The following is a 14572-nucleotide window of genomic DNA, read 5'->3' as shown; positions in this document are numbered from 1 at the left end:
CACAGACACAGTAGGGATGAGCTTTATTAATAGTCTTTTATTTATTTATTTAAAAATTTTAACAAGTTTTTAAAAAAGATTTTCTTATTTATGTATGAGTGCTCTAGCTGCACGTACTCCTTTACACCAGAAGAGGGCATCAGATTCCTCTAATAGGTGGCTGTGAGCCACCATGTGGTTGCTGGGAATTGAACTCAGGACCTCTGGAAGAGTAGACAGTGCTCTTAATGGCTGAGCCATCTCTCCAGCCCCAGTTGATTTTTAAGTCCTAGCACAGTGGACATCCTGGAGATTGTCTTCTCTGTCTTATATCTCACACTCTTTCTTAAGTTAATGTTTGGTTTTTTTGAGACAGGGCTTCTCTGTGTAACTGCTCTGCCTGTCTTGGATCTCACTCTGTAGAACAGGCTGGCCTTGAACTCACAGAGATCAGCCTGCTTCTGCCTCTCAAGTGCTGAGATTAAAGGCCTGCGCCACCACTGCCCAGCATGTATTCTTTTTTTTTTAATAACCCAATGTTGTGAGTTTTATCGTGGCACTCTAATAAAACAAAAGAAAAACTTCTCATCTGACTTTGATTGCCTCACCGTGCCTTTTCCGGCATCTGGAGATGCTCTTTTGTTTGAACTCTTCCTTGTCTGAAGTGTCTGTGCGCTGTCCTATTCTAGGGCTCTCACTTATTTGCTCTTAGGCTGTGATTTGGCTTTCTTGGGTCTGCGAACCCATCTGATCCCTGTTCACACACCTCGTTCTTCTCAGGGTGTGCTGTCTTGTCTCTTTGGTTTGGTCTTCCTTAGCATGAAACATAGAATAGTCTCTTACCTTTGTTTTAGTGAGCTTTCACATGTTTTTAATCCAGGAGCCCTGATTCCTTCCTCTTTCTCTGAAGACTTGAAGATGATCACAGTCAGCCCTTCCATTCCCTTGCCGAATACATTCATATATGTAACACATGAAAGGCACTGTGTGGACTGAAGGGGATTTTGTGAACCCAGCAATTCAGAACGAAATCTAGAATTTTCCAATGAAAAGCTTGATTGTTCTTTAAATTTGCTTTTGTAGGGAGGTGACAAGGTCCCTGAATATCCAGCAGTGATTGTGGAGCCAGTCCCCAGTGCACGATTAGAGCAGGGCTACGCTGCCCAGGTTCTGGTGTATGACGAGGAGACTTACATGATGCAGGATGTGGCGGAAGAACAAGAAGTTGAGACCGAGAATTCGGAAACAGGTAGACATTGCAAAAGTGGTTTATTTTGCCTACAACTCTTATTTTAAAAAATTATTTTACGTGTAAAGGTGTTTTACCTGCAAACATAGCTGCACTGTATGTGTGTAGTGCCCACGGCGGCCAGGAGAGGGTGACGGATCCTCTGGAACCAGAGATACAGGTGGCTGTGTACTGCCAAGTGGGTGCTGGGAACCAAACCCAGGTCCTCTGGTTGAGCATCTGGTGCTCTTGACTGCTGAGCCATTTCTCTGGCCCCAGAATCTCTTTGTAAGCTTCAGTATTGCTATTGCTGGGGACTCTTATACCAAAGAACAGATTTTAAAATGTTGTTTATCATAGTTGGAAACTGGTATCAAATCTTTGTTTAAGAGACTTTATATAAATATAATAGAGTCCTTACATTATAATTCTTTGGTATATGGCCATCATAAAAGTTGTTTTATTCTTTTTTCTGGGACTATAAATATTCACTAGTTATTATTTACTTATAGAAGTTAGCAAGTTAGTGTACACAAAAATGATATTTTCTAATTAAAAAAAGCATTCCCCCTCTGTAACAGATTGAGCCCTCCTTTGAATCAGCATTGCTGGAGCAGTATCATTTTTTTCCTCTTCAATTTGAAGCATCTTTGCCTGTCAGATTCCTCTTCTTTTCTGTGTTCTTTGACATCCTGGTGTCTCCATCAGTTTATATTTTGTTAGTTATATGTGTACTTGGGGATTAGTGTGTGTAATTCTTTTTTTTTTTTTTTTTGCTATGACTATGAAGAAATATTTTCCCTATATCATTTTAGTGACTTCCATAGTAATAAAAATTTTATTATAATCTGTTAATATTTAAAAATATTATTATTGGTTTGCAATCCTAGTGAGATTTCTTTGTGTGTGTGTGTGTGTGTGTGTGTGTGTAGGTAGGTCAGAGGACAACTTGTGGGAATCAGTTCTCTCTTTCCACCGTGTGGGTCTTGGGGGTGGGGGGGGAACGACTCACTTGGTCATTGGTGCTTTTACATACTGAACCATCTCACCTGCTGGAAATTTCTTAAATATATTTTTGCAAACACTCCCAACTGCGTTTTGGGGTTTGGTTCTTTTGGCTCCACGAGGCCTGGTGACGTCTTCTAAGTATTGCTAGCTTCCAGACTCACTTGGCCCTTCAGTTTCATCTTTTTATTGAGTTCGAGATTGGAAGCTGCCTTGCTTTTCCGAGCAAGATGCCGTGGCAGCAGAGCTCAGGTGAAGTGTGCATCGCTTCGCCTGACTTCATGACTGCTCTCTGGAGTGGGCCTTGTTCTGGTCGGTAGCGCTGCTCCTGCATGTGAGTTTTCAAGGCTGAAGGCAGAAGTTCAGGGACGACTTTCATTAAAAAAATGTTGTTATGATTTAGTTGTATGTGTAGGGTGCTTTGCCTGCAAGTGTGTTTGTGCACCACATGTGCTTGGTGCCCGCAGGGGCCAGAGGCGGGAGCGCACTGGATGCCTTGGAACTCATGGGTGCCCACATTACAGATAGTTGTGAGCTGTTATGTGAGTCCTGGGACTTCGGCCTGCGTCTCCTGGAAGAGCAGGCAGCACACTGTCATCTCTCCAGACCCGAGTCTTCTCCTTGAGGTTTAAGAACTAAAAAGTAAATACAGTGACAGTTTGGAGTAGATATTGTAATGATTCTATTATGCCACTATCGCCAGATAAAAGAGGAACTACACTAAAAATTATGACAGCTTAAGCTGGAAGCACACAAGGAGAACGTGTTTGAGATTTCTAGATAGATTTGGGGGTAGGCATGGTGGCGCACACTTTTAATCCCAGCACTTGGGGCAGAGGCAGGTGGATCTGTGAGTTTGAGGCCAGCCTGGTCTACATATCAAATTGCAGGCCATCCAGGACTACAGAGAGAGACCCTGTCTCAAAAGAAAAAGCAACAAAATGAAACAAAACGAAAAACAACCAAAAATGATTGGTTTTTGGCATCAAGTTGAAAACTTAAAGAAATAAAAACAGCAGTGCAGGATTTGCATAATTAGATACTTTAGAGTATATAGTGTATTAGAATCCAGAGCAGGCTGACAAATGTTGTTGTCTGATGAAAAGTCTTCACTAATTTCAATTAACTCATGTAGAACAATTGGAATAAGAAATGAATGTAACCCAGTTAAGGAATCGAGAGGATTCCATTCACAGGACAGAGATGTGAATTGTGATATTAAAAAAGAGGACTGGAGCTGGGTGTGGTGCAGAGGTATAACTGGACTACTCCAGAGCCTGAGCCTCCAGAGGCTGTGGGTTTGAGGCCAGCTTGGGCCTAGTATGACCCATTCGGAGAAAAGCCAGTTTCTTTTGTATTGTAATGATTCCGTTTTACCTCTATAATCAGATATTGTAATTGTTTTTGACAAATGGTTTTTTAAAATATTTAATGCTATTTTGAGAGTCTCTCTGGGGCCCTCGGCAGGCCTTGAACTTGGTACTGCCTTCTTGCTTCTGCATCCTGAGAGCTGGGATGACCCACATGCTCTACCATACCCAGTCTTGGCCATGAATTTTAATGACTTTACAAGGATAATTGGTGGCCGTAGGTTAACTTTTGTGCTATGCACCCACCACACTCCTCCACATAGTTACATGAGCGAATCTGAGCCTTATTTTGTTTCTTTTTTTTTTTGTTGTTGTTGTTTCTTGATTTTTATCGAACCACACACTTTAAGTGGATTTCCTTCTGATATTTAGAATGTGTTTCCATTCAGTAATGGGTCAGAATGGGAGGGTCATTCCTTGTGATGTTACAAGTTTGTAACTGAAATTCTAAACTTGTTTAAAAAGAGGTTTAGACAGAAAATGACTGAGAAGAAGCAGAAAGGAATACAAAGTCTCAGTTTTTATTTGGTGAATTGAGGGAATTAAGACTATTGTGTAAGGGCTGTTGAGATGGCTCAGTGGTTACTGGGGCTTGTTTGCAAGCCTGGCGACCTAGCAACAGGACCTCTGTTGCCTTGGAAGGAAAGAACTGGCTCCACACAGTTGTCCTCTGACCTCCAGATGTGCATCCTGGCATGTTAACACATGCACATACACATCATGAACACATGAAATTAAAAAAATGTATACAATAGGATTTCCTTGTAGAAGTTTAGGAAAAACTTCCTAGACTTCCTTTAAAGTATGATTGTGTGTGTGTGTGTGTGTGTGCGTGAGAGAGAGAGAGAGAGACAGAGGGGGGGGAGGGAGGGGGAGGGAGGGAGGGGGGGGCTTTTTGTTTTTTGAGACAGGGTCTTTCTGTGTAGCCCTGGCTGTCCTGGAACTTGGTATGTAGACCACTTGGCCTTGAAGACAGATCTGCCGGCTTCTGCCTCCCGAGTGTTATGATTAAAGTTGTGTGATACTACACCTGGCTTATGATATTTTACCAGCCTAAAATAATAGTTTAACTTGTTCTTTAAGCTCTGGTGGTCACATTGAAGTTTTTCTTCTTTTAGTTCTCTGTACCCACATCCACGCCAGAAACACTACCCTAGTTGTTAAGCATGTCGAGTGCTAGGGTCCTAGCCCTTCATTCCCTTGTGTGTACAAGGGTTCTCAGTTTGGCAGTAACTATTGTGTGTCTATTTGGCTGACCCTTTCTTTTAGAAGTCTACATTTTCCTCTCAGAGCTTAGGGGTGAACTAACATCCTCTTAAATGTGGGAAACACTAGGTTCTGTAAAACTTTTCAAGAGGTGCGTTCATCTAAGCTGCTAAGAAGCTGCCGTGAGGTTCTTCAGGTTAGTGATCCCAGAGAGCCTTTCAGAGCAGCAGTAAGCAGGTGTGGAGTAAGCTGTGGAGGCTGGCCTTGTCTCTGGAGGCCTGAGATAACTCACAGGGCCTGCTGACCGGTGGGTGTGATGAGAGGCAGGAGTTTCTTGGATTCTCTACAGAGATTTGACAATATAGTTCTTAATGTTCACATTAAATATATAGATAGGAAATAAATTTTATTGAATATCAAGAGTTAGTAATTAAGCAGATAAAACAGGCACAAGACTTGGAGGCTTTTCTGGAGGAAGCACGGCTGTGGACTGGGCATCTCTGGGTAGAGGATGGATTCTAAATATAGGCTGGGATGTGGCCTAGTGGGAAAGTGCTTACCTACTATGCAAGGCCTTATGTTCAGTCTCAAGTAGTATACATAAATAAATAGAATTCAAATATCAATTGTTGGGACAAGAGGCAGGAAGACTGGCCTGAAGTTGAACTGTGACTTAAGAAATATTAACGTAATGGCCGTAGGAACAGAGAGCTACATAAATATCATCCCACGTCAGTTCTAACCTGGAGACAAGGGAGGGGCACACTCACGAAAAGTGTCACCCTGTGATAATAAGAGTCAGTGACATCCTGCAGAGATTTGTGGAAGGAAAGACTGTCTTGAGAAGCCGATGATTTTGTTAATAGTCACATTGATTGTGAGTTGAAATAAAGTATCCAAGAAGGAATATTTAGGTATTTACAGATGCATAGAGGAATTACCAGGGTTCTGGCAAAGGAATGGCATACTCAAATTAGGCTAATTTGTGGGAAGTTTTAGGAAAGGAAAGCAAGCCCAATGCGAAGGAGGGGGCGGGGAGCAGTGTTCCAGTGCTCTACAACAGAGCTATTTCTGTTCTTGGCTCCAGAGCTCAGAGCAGGGACTACTCAGCTACTCAGATGCAAAGCAGTTGCCCTGGCAAAGGAATCACCTTGGGAAAACCTGGGGCCTTGGTCACAGGATGCACCTGGCTGATGGTAGTGCCATAGTGAAGGAGCCAGGGAGTAAGTCCTCTAGTCTCTCCTCCTCTGGTCCCCTGCCCGCCTCTTCATTGAACAAGGCCAGGCTGAAGCTGTGTGAGCCCTGATGATGCAGCTACTCTCCTGGGATGGACAGTAGGGTGGAAAGAGTGAGTCCCAGATAGAAGCTGCTGGGTCTAACTGCAGCACAGTAACGACAGGGAAGAGGCAGGTTGGGGAGTCTTCCTCATGTGATGCTGTGGAAATAAGCTAGACCTAGACCTAGGGAAAAGGTAATGGCCCCATGGGGGTGGGTTTTCATGGCTGCATTTGTGCTGGTAAGAAAATTATACAGAAGTAAAGTTAGTTTTAGAAATGTTTGTATTTTGAAAAACATGAAGAATTGTAGAAGCAAATCTGAGAGAGCATCCTGGGTGACTGAGTTTCACTTTCTCCTTTTAGCCTTTCAAATATCTTTGTGTGGCAGGAAAGAGCATTGCCTTCGTTTGGCCGGCTCTGCCTTCAGTTTTTCTCCATAGCACTTACTTGGCAATATTTCAGCTTTTCAGAGTGTTTATTCAGGGTTGTCAGAACGTCATGAAAGAAATACTTGAAGTACAGTTCTTGAGCAAGTCTCCCCTTGACTTCATCAGCAGCTTTCTGTAGGCTTCCAAGTTTGACAGGTCTGTAGTGCATTGAGTCAGAACATTGAACTCTGTTTACATCTGTTGTGTTTTTGTTTCATCTCCATGTGAAAAAGGAAAAAACCAAATCACAGCAAATACGTGCATTCAGCAAGCAGTTTTTCCTTGTCCTTTCTTAGCTCAGTGTGTGTGTCAGTCAGTCCACAGCTCAGTGTGTGTGTGTCAGTCAGTCAGTCCACAGCGCACTGTGTGTCAGTCAGTCCACAGCACACTGTGTGTGTCAGTCAGTCCACAGCTCACTGTGTGTGTCAGTCAGTCCACAGCGCAGTGTGTGTCAGTCAGTCCACAGCTCAGTGTGTGTCAGTCAGTCCACAGCTCAGTGTGTGTGTGTGTCAGTCAGTCCACAGCTCACTGTGTGTCAGTCAGTCCACAGCGCACTGCACCTGTCAGCCCTCTGTTTGCTAGGTTTCAAAGGCCACTCTCCTGGCAAGCTCAGTGGCGTTTGAGCCATCCAGAAGTAGATCCTTCATGATCTGGCCTTTCCTGTGGAAACTACTCTCCCAGCTCTTTCCCTTCCTCCTTTCACAAGGACTTTTCAAGATGAACTGAGCTTCCTCTCCGCCCCTCAGCTGTAATGTGCTCAGCACTGTTTGCTATAGGCCCAGGTAGCTGAGGCTTCTCCAGCCATCACGGCCAGCATTCGTCCCTTGTCTGACCTTCCAGTGTCTGTCTGGACTGCGTTGCTTTCTTACGGTGTTCTCACATGCACCCTTTTTCTTTGCAGGGAGGACTAAAGTAACTTTGAAATCGTGTGTGTGTGTGTGTGTGTGTGTGTGTGTGTGTGTGTGTGTGTGTGTGTTTCCTTTTGTGTTGAACGTGTGGTAGGTGGTGTGGAAATACAAACCAGACTAATAGAATTTGAAGTCACTATTTTAGTTAATCAAGAACCATTTCATGTTCAGGTGTGGTGACACATGCCTGCAATCTCAGTACGTGGGAAGCTGAGGCAGGAGGATGGTGAGTGAGCCAGCCTGGGCTACATGGAGCCAGACCCGGTTTCAGACAAACAAATGAAGGAAAGAAAGGAAGAGATGGAAGGATGTCATTTACATAAAGTCTTCAGCATTTCTTCATTGAATAACCTACTAGTACTCAGAATTTTGAAAGTCATCTAAAAATACCCGAACACGGTCATATATAAAGTATTATAGCAAGTCTGTAATGTCACATGTAGATGAGCTGTTTCATAGACTGTTGATTTTAATAATTTTTGATCATACTTAAGTTTGATTTTTTTCTAACAATAAAAGTAATATCTGATGGGAAGTATTATAAAGAATAAACAAACTGGGAGTCATCACTATCACTGAGATTCTACTTTTAAAAATCCAAATAACACACATTTGGTATTGACATGTTTTAATCTTTTCAGATTAGTAGTATTATTTGGTACAAGTCTTACATGCTGCCAGGTTGGCCCTAACCATGGGCTCAAGCTGTTTTCCGGCCCAGCTTCCACGCAGCTGGTAACTGGCCTGCGCTGCCATGCTCCTTGTAGCTGCCTGGTCATCTTCTTCTGGTCGTTCTTAGACTGCATCACAAATAGCTGTGTCGCTCTTCGGGCTTTAAGATTCCTGCATCTCTTCTGAGGGGCCATGGCGTGACTTTGCTTTGCACACAGCCACCGGGGCATGAAAGGTTATCCTTGTACTTAATTACCAAGACAACTTGAAAATTCTGTGTTTATGGGCTGCCACGGTGGCTCAGTGGGTAAAAGTGCTTGCCCCCATAGGCCTGATGACCTGATTTGATCCTTGGGACCCACATGGTGGGGTGAGAGAATAACTCTGGAAGGTTGGCCTCTGATTTCCAGTCACTTGTCCTGGCATGCGAGTGCCCGAATACACACACACTCACAATGTACGATAGGTAAAAATGTAAAAGATATTTAAAACTGTTTTAGTGAGCGACAAAAATTGTATTGAAAGGTTAGTTGAAAGTTATATAATTCAATAAGAAAGCAATGGTTACTTTTTAATAAATGAAAGTTGAGATTTATAAACATAGTTTGAAAAAAATAAAGTCAGATTTCTTTACTGAGATCTCAGAAGCTGGATTTGTGTCTTGAAGACTCTCAGGAGGAGTCTGACTTTCTGATGAGCTGTGATAACTTCTGTATTTGTTATACCATCAGAAATCCTCCCTGTGGCACAAAAGAACTCTTTTAATTAGAAAATATTGTTGCCACAGGGAGGTAGAAGATCGACTTGAGAAATGGGGACCTGAAAAAGAGCCCCAGTCGTAGGATCACCAGAAGGTGACAGAGTGAGCCAGGAGGAAGACAGTGCTGGTAGGTTGGCTTTTCATTTACTAAGAATGTTTATGGTGCTATGTTTTGTTACAGTTATTTCATCTACTTATGTCATATTTTTATTTAAAGAATGACAGACTCCTCCTTAAGAAGAAAACCATAAAGTAGTACCTTCACCTAAGCAGCTTCCTTCCTGCCCAAGTTGTCCCCCACCCTGCCCTGGTAATTCCTCCGTCTTTGGGGAAAGCTCCAGGGCTGCCTGAGCCTGAGATGCCTTGAAGCTGCACTCACAACATCTTCTCCTTACCCTTCTGTTCCCTCTTCCAATACAGATGTTTTTCCAAACCTTTTAAAAATGTTTTCTTTTCATTGTCTGTTTTCTTGGGGTTGGTCGTAGAAATGGCAAAATATGAACCCCAAAGTTAATTGAGTTTTCTTTCTGGAATAACTGAATTATAATTGTACTTTGACTAAAAGATCTAGCAAGCATTATTGGAGACCGTCTTTTAATATTTTAATATCGAAGTTTCATTTAGCCTGAGGCCATCAGCGGTTAAAAACTATAACTTTTATACCAGGGTAGGAGAAAGATGCTTCCAATTACACACAGTAAGAGATCGTCAATTATAAGACATATCCCAATTTCAGAGATGTTGAATGTGAAAAACTGTATCTTAGAATTAATGAAATTATAACATGTTATAATTATGAATCTTCCCCCAACCCCCAATTCCCATTTACTTGGAATTAGACATTAAAATGTCCAGTTTATGAACAACGGGGGCAAGCTGCAGTGTGGAGGTCGTTATGTGTGCTTATTCAGCTTTCAGACTTCTTCACTGTCTTTTAAGACAAGATACTAAAACCCAAAACATTTGCTGAGTGCGATGGCTCATGCCTGTGATTCCAGCACTTGTGAGGCTGAGACAGGAGGATCATTAGTTCAAGGCCACCATGAGTTGTGTACTCACACACTTCCTTAGAAACAATCCGGATGGGCTGGGGAAATGCTCTGTGGATAGAGCCCTTGCTGCTCCTGCAAAGGACAAGCTGGGTTCCCAGCACCCACATGAGGTGCTCATAACCATCTGTCACTTGAGCTCCAGATCACCTAAAGCCTTAGTTCTGGCCTGTGTAGTACCCACAAGTACACACACATACAGACGCACATAGGGAAAATGGCCCAAAGCAAGTCATTGCTCTGCCAGTTGACAAGCAGAAATGAGAAAGGAGTTATTCAAGTACTATTTATATAAACACCTGTTACAGAGAGGAAGAATGAAGAGCACGTTAGCAAATAGTCACTAGAAAAGAGTTGTTTGTTGTTTGTTTCAGAACTGTGTCAATTCTTTTGTACTCAAGAATTTTTTGTTGTTTTTAAAAAAAGAGACACTGGTTAAGGGGCTGGAGAGGTGGTTCATGGGACATAAAACAGCAGAGATTTCGTCTCAAAACAGGATAGAAGGTGAGGACCACACCTGAAGTTGTCTTCTGACTGCACACACACTCTGGTACACATACACACACATGAATGTGCCTACGCACATACATCATATCATACACATCATACACAGACGAAGATGTTACTAAAGATAAAACTGTTAAAAACACTTCAAATCTCACTATAAAATAGTATATCTGTTTATTACAAATTTTATTAATTTGATTGAAGAGAGGCTTTAATCTGAATTATCCACACTCTAAAATTTGTTGCCTATGTTTGAAGTTTACAACCTGATGCTATGAAATCCATACACTGTGGGTTGGAAAACAGTTACTGTACTGGAGTGGACTAATACAGCTGTCGTCTCAGACATGCCTTCTTGTGACAAGAAAAACTCAAAGCTAAAATCTGCTTGTTTCACAGAAGTCCTGATACACGTCAGTTTTATTAACGTTAGTTCTTAGCACAGATCACACTTTGAAGCCTGTATTCTCTTTCATCTTTCATCGGGCCAGCTAACTCACAGCCCTAGACGACGCCCCGGAAGACCAGCTGCAGTGACCTGGGTGACTGAGGAGACTTTATCAAAACATATTTGTAGGCAGGTCCATTTAGCTGTTTGCCCACACGCGCTGAGGACTTGCTGTGTGCCAGCCCAGAACTGACTTTCCACGTGCAGACAGGAGCCTTTGCTCTCACTGGGCCTTCAGCTTTGTCGAAAGATTAAACAAGTTAGTGTGGTTTATGGCGATATAAAATGTGGGAATTGCAGGCAGGTCAGAGAACGAACGCCTGCCCGAGAAAGTGATTTGTGAAGGGTTTGGAGTAACCAGCCGGGTAGAAACGGCAAGGTCTGGAGGAACGTGCCTTCTCTGAGTTGCAGAAGGAGATTCAGTGTGGGGAGAAAGAGGAGTAAAGGGCCTTTAAAGCTTTATATCCACATGCTGAGCTTCACTAAAGGGAAATAGAGAACTGCCTGTAAGTTTGAAGCCAATTAGACAACACAGATTTAGTTGTTTGCAAAATCTTGAGTGCTATCAATGAAAAGAGAGTAAGACAAAGAAGCACCTCCCTAAGTCTTCTGCCTCTGCAGATTTGGGCCACAGTTGGAGGTCCGTGAGCATGGTAGCAACTAAGATGGATGGTTGGCTAGGTATCCTTATCTTTGGAGTGAAGAAGGTGGGTGCGGGGCTTTGTACAGGCTGATGCAGAGGAGGGACACCTGCCCCTCATCTGTTCTTGCATACTGCTGAATGTAGTTCTTACTGTGGCCTGGGTGAGACACAGTATCCGGCCTGATTGAATGCTACTCTGTTTGTTGAATTGGCAGGATTATGTAGGGCTGGTGGCCTCTATGTTGCATAATAGGAACATTATTTTAATCATTTGGGCTAGGAAGCCTAAGTTAATCTTTTGGTTCTGGTATCTGTAAATAAAAGTTATCTTGAGATGCTTTTCGTATTTTTTAGCACTTTATACAAATAACCACGCGCTGACATTTTCACCGACTTCCATCTTCATCCTGGAGAGTCTGTTCTGGGCCCTGTGGCAGACGACATGCAGTAAGCACAATTATAATGGAAAGGCTGTGCTGGAGGCCACCTGTACCATAAAATGTATGCAGAAATGTTGAGTGGAGTTTTTAAAAAGTGTAACATATAATATTTAAAACATGGACAGAATTATTAACACGTGCCCCTGACTTGCTGTGGAGTTAGTAAACCCTGGCATGCTTGTGAGTGAACCCAAGTGGTGTACTCCCCTGTCCACTCTTGTTCTGTGGTTCTCGTGGGAACCGTGGGGTGGAGTCTCAGCACCAGTGTGAGATTTTACATGGCCATTTTAGTTGCCAAAAAGAAATGAGCTTTTAGTTCAACAGCAATTTCTTAGTGATGGAAAAACCATGATTTATTAACATAATCGTACATGCAGCAGCTTGAAGCAACTGATTAGATGTATGCTAAGCAACATACATGCATATTAAGAACCGTGTTTACTAAAACATATAGGAAATTGAGTTTATTGTATCACTTCTTTTTATAGGACTTAGATATATGTGATAAAAATTATAGACTTGAAGCAGGGCAAACCAAAATGAACAGGGAATTGTGACATCTCACCACTATGGAAGTGTCAATAAGCATGGCTGTGTTTGTATTTATTTTTTCTCCCAGCTAGAACACTGTTCTATGTTAATGAAGGGCCAATTATCCTAGTATCCAGGCTTTTTTAACTTCATGTTAGTTTTATTTCCTGGCATGTGCAGATGTCATTAACATCTGACTTACATATGTGTGTCTTTGCTCATAACAGATACTGGTCTCCAAATGAGGCATGAGCCTGTCATACTGTTTGGGGAGAGGCTAAGGACTTAAGTCTGTTCTCTGTTGATGGTTAGAGGTTTCATTTTATCTTGGCACCTGAAAAATTCGTTTTTGTTCTTGTTTTTTTTTTAAAGATTTATTTATTTATTATGTATACAGGAGAGGGTGCCAGATCTCATTACAGATGGTTGTGAGCCACCATGTGGGTGCTGGGAATTGAACTCAGGACCTCTGGAAGAGCAGCCGGTGCTCTTAATCTCTGAGCCATCTCTCCAGCCCCAAGAATTCATTTTATTACTGATTTGGGGTAGCTTTTTCTTCCATTATTCCAGTGACAATTTCTCTGGCTGTAAATTTTTCAAACTTAATAATTTTTTCTTCCTTGTCTTGAGAGAGAGAGAGAGAGAGAGAGAGAGAGACAGACAGACAGACAGACAGACAGAAATAGTTGGTACATAAAGTGCTCACTAGAAAAAATAACAGTAGTAAATTAGCAGTGGCAGATTAGCTCAGCGGTAGTGTTCTTGCCTGTGTGTGCTAGGCTTGTTTGGATGCTTCCTGTGGTGTTCTAAGTGACAAAGACTCCCATAGGCTCACTTATTTGAATACTTGGTACCCAGTTGGTGGAACTGCTTGGGAAGGGTTAGGAGGTGTGGCCTTGGAAAAGGTGTCACTGGTGATGCTTTGAGGTTTCAAAAGGACTGCCACCATTCTGGGTCTGTCTGCCTTGTGGTTCTGTCTCACAATTTGAGTGCTCAGCTACTCTTGAGCCATGCCTGCCTGCCTGCCACCACGATGGCTGTGAGCTCCAATTCTCTGAAACCATACACCCCAAATACATGCTTTTTTAATAAGTTGTCTTGGTCCCACTGTCTTATTTCAGCAATCGGAGAGTAATTAAGGCAGTTCCCTAATGCTGTTAGCTTTTGCAGTGGGTACCAGCACCCATGACAGATGTTTCCCATCGTGTTTGTCTTTCAATAAAGAAGAGCGGCTGTGATGCTTCGCGTTTCAGCCACTCCGTTCGTCAGTGTTACTGAACCGGCTGCAGGTCCTGGGCATGAGGCCTGCCTGCCTGTTTGACCCTATTATGTTTAGTAAAATGTTCAGATTGACTATGAATAGCCCATCCTACTCATTTGTGAGTCTTCTGGGACCTTCCTTAAGGGAGCAGTTCTCACTTCCGTGGCCTCTCACTCTTGCGCAGACACTCATCTGTAATAAACCCGAGCTTGTTTACAGGCTGGTCTCACTCTGTTCCCTCTGTATTTGCTGTACCTCTTTTCTCTCTCTCACCTTGCCCTGGTGTTTTGGGGAATGCTTATTAGTCTTTAGAATTCCTTGAATTATTTTTATTATTTTTTTATATATGTGTGTTTGTATGTATGTAATTTGAGTCTGGGTCTTGGCTACATAGCTCAGTCTGACTATCACAGGACTCACCAGACTAGAGTTTGGACCCTGTGATGGCCTACTTCTGTTTGTTGTAGAACATTGCTTCGGAACCTGAGCATTTATTCTTTTTCAGTAGATTTCTATAAAACAGTTTAAAATTGAATGCCATTAAGCTGACATGTTGCTTGGCTCCATCTGTAGAGTCAGGAGCATGTGGTGTACAGGAAGCAGAGACAGGAACAAGATACCAGGAAGATTCCACTCCCCACTCCCCCAGTTCCCCCAGCTAGGTCCCGCCTCCTAAAGTTTCCAAAATGAACTGTATGATGATGTATTCCTGGAATCCCACCAGTTGAGAGGCTGAGGCAGGAGGATTGCAAGTTTGAGGTCAGCCTGAGCAAGATCCTGCTTCAAAAATCTAAAGAGTAATGGTGTTGAGGTGCATGTCTTTAATCCCAGCACTTGGGAGGCAGCGGCTGGTGGGTCTC

At 42.7% G+C, this 14572-nt stretch overlaps 1 protein-coding gene across 4 annotated transcripts in view; it reads left to right on the top strand.

The window, feature by feature from the left end:
- The window catches only part of Elf2 (E74 like ETS transcription factor 2), an 87727-nt gene that overhangs the window by 28845 nt on the left and 44310 nt on the right, over positions 1-14572 (top strand). For 2 of the 4 annotated variants that reach the window (XM_036190413.1, XM_036190414.1), the window contains exon 4: positions 1063-1228. The exons of 1 other annotated variant lie outside the window; for it this stretch is intronic. In XM_036190413.1, coding sequence (XP_036046306.1) covers positions 1063-1228 — 166 coding nt within the window. Of the gene's footprint in view, positions 1-1062; positions 1229-8911; positions 8961-14572 lie in introns of those variants that run through there. One more of the 4 variants, XM_036190416.1, reaches the window with a different exon arrangement.

Source organism: Onychomys torridus, chromosome 6 (assembly GCF_903995425.1).
Source record: "Onychomys torridus chromosome 6, mOncTor1.1, whole genome shotgun sequence".
NCBI classification, from domain to species: domain Eukaryota; kingdom Metazoa; phylum Chordata; class Mammalia; order Rodentia; family Cricetidae; genus Onychomys; species Onychomys torridus.
This window is presented reverse-complemented; position numbering and strand designations above follow the sequence as displayed.